The sequence below is a fragment of the Oryzias melastigma genome, linkage group LG11 (genome assembly GCF_002922805.2).
Source record: "Oryzias melastigma strain HK-1 linkage group LG11, ASM292280v2, whole genome shotgun sequence".
Lineage (NCBI taxonomy): Eukaryota > Metazoa > Chordata > Actinopteri > Beloniformes > Adrianichthyidae > Oryzias > Oryzias melastigma.
Genome location: NC_050522.1, coordinates 10,971,223 through 10,973,557, shown reverse-complemented (window position 1 = coordinate 10,973,557; position 2,335 = coordinate 10,971,223). Strand labels below are relative to the sequence as shown.

Below are 2,335 nucleotides of genomic sequence, written 5' to 3'. Positions count from 1 at the left end.
TAAAAAAAAAGGTGGGTGTTGAATCTTCTTACCTTCCGCGCGCGAAGACAACGAGCTCATAACGAGACTCCACAGAAAACAGCGCATCGCCGTCATCCTCCCCTTCGTCCCTCGCGCTCCTGTCTTCGTCGTCACCCTCTGCGTCCTCCTCGAGAGGTGCGCGAGACAGCGGTCCGCGCCGCTATGAGTCAGGTTACTAACACCCATGCATCTTCCGTGAGCCGAGCGCGAGCCCTCTAAGCTCTCACCGGGCCGCATGCTGCCTCACATCCAGAAAAGAAAAAAAAAGAGGAAAGAGATAGTGAGAGAGAGAGATGAGGGAGGAGGGGAGGGGAGGGGGGGACACCCGCGTGCGTTTCCTTTGCCTCCCCCCTTTTCAAACATAGACTGGATAAATCCTTCAGATCCGTAAGATGAATTCAGTCCGCAGACGCAGAGGGGGCAGCGGGGACTGGCGCACAGGTTGTCTCTCCGCCAGCGATGATTGTCGTCAGTGGCTTATGTCTCTGTTCCCTCCGGTTCCATCCCAAAAAAGTGATGGAGAGGGAAAAGGGAGCTTCAAATCCACACTTCCATCCCCCTGCATCCCACCTTCATTCTGAAGAATCCAGCCTTTTTTTCTCTTTCCCCCCCAGTCTGTGTCGTGTTGCAGCTTAATGCGCTCCTCCCGTCCTCAACGACTACAATTCAATGATGAAGAAGAAAAAAAGAAACGTATAAAAATGTCTCTCCCTTCATTGCGCTTTTCCCCCTATCTCAAAAAACGGATTTCTTTCTTGCATCTGTGAAATCTTCCTCTTCTTTCTCGTGCTCTTCTTCCTTCCACCTCTCACAAACTGCGGGAATTTAGCATTTTTACCGCCTGAAAGAGGAGAGATTCATTACTTTATTCACTCTCTGATTCGTCTTTCCAGTAAGCATCACTTGTCATTCCTTCCCGTCTTCTGGAACCAAACCTCATCATTAGGTTGGAAACATAGTTCACTCTAAAAGTCCATAGAGTTTGAAAAAAAAAATAGTAGGTACAAAGATCCTTTTTTGTTGTCAGAAAGCGGAGATGAGCATCTTCTCCCCCCATGCGCGGTGCGCTCTCCACGGTGCGTCTCTTCCCTCTGCCCGCCGGTACAGAGATGCTACCTTCAAGAGCTCCTGGTACTCTGAGTCCCAGCTGCTATTCACGTGGTCATGGACGGAAGTAATGGAATAAAACGCGCCTTTGTAGAGCCCAGATGACTAACTTCAGATAGAATCCCTCCAGATTAAAGACAGACTATTGGTCAACTGTCAGGATGCACCCATACACTTCAGTTTTATGGGTCTTGGTTTCATATGATTTGTGTGTTACATATCATCCAAACATAATTTGTAGGACTTTAATGGTGACTAGATTTATATCATAGTTTATAGATGACTTTATGATTTATAGACGTTTCGATTCACTACCTAAAATCGATCCAGCCAAAAATGTCACCAGTGTGACACATAGATTAATACCTGGTACTGAACACTTGAAGTTTTCCAGATTCCTTGTATTTCTTGCAAGATAATCAAGAGTAAATTAGATATGTGAACAAACAAACAAGTAAATAACAATTAATGGGAAATCTAATCAGATTTTAGTTTCATAAAGTTGCTTTTCCACATGAAAATCACACAATCAGAACATTCTACGACACTGTGTGGTCACGTGTCTTTGTAAAATTGAGTGTTGGGGCTGTAATAATGGCTTTTGCCGCTATCACCTGTGTATTATCCACTATGTTGTCACTTGGTTGTTTTTACATTACAGTCAAATAAAATGTATCTCAATCTAAATCACATATCGCAATGTTGATTTGATACAATTAATTTAATTTTGACACTGTTTTTATTGATTTAATTCGATATACAACTTCCTTTAGACTGATTGATCTTGTTGGATAGTTGGAATAGAAATCGATTTGTCAATTAATTGATTAATCGTTTTACCCCTAATGACTGGTGTATCACACAGGGACGAAGCCAAAGATTTACCTTCCTACTTCACCCCTTGATTTTTGAGTCAATATTAGTATCATTATTAATAAGAAACCATCAATACAAACGTCTTTAAGCATTAGAAATAGCATAAATAGCTAGAAATGCTATTTAAGTACTAATGGCAATAATAAAAGTGCTTAAATGCAAATTTTTTTACACCTTTTCTTGTAATGGTTCCAGTCTGTTGTTCTTATTTGCCCCCATGTTATAGATCTGCCACTGGTATTACAACACACCAACAAAAACTAAACGTTCAGAGAAATCAGAAAAATCCTTTTCTTAATTATCTTTTTATTTACTAATAAGCAAGTAACTA

At 41.5% G+C, this 2,335-nt stretch overlaps 1 protein-coding gene across 1 annotated transcript in view; it reads right to left on the bottom strand.

Moving 5' to 3' along the window:
• The window catches only part of csmd3b (CUB and Sushi multiple domains 3b), a gene marked incomplete in the record, with an annotated part of 423,353 nt that extends 421,284 nt beyond the window's left edge, over positions 1–2,069 (bottom strand). The window contains 1 exon segment of the mRNA XM_024295326.2: positions 33–2,069. Coding sequence (XP_024151094.1) covers positions 33–258 — 226 coding nt within the window.
• Between the last annotated feature and the right edge of the window lie 266 nt (positions 2,070–2,335).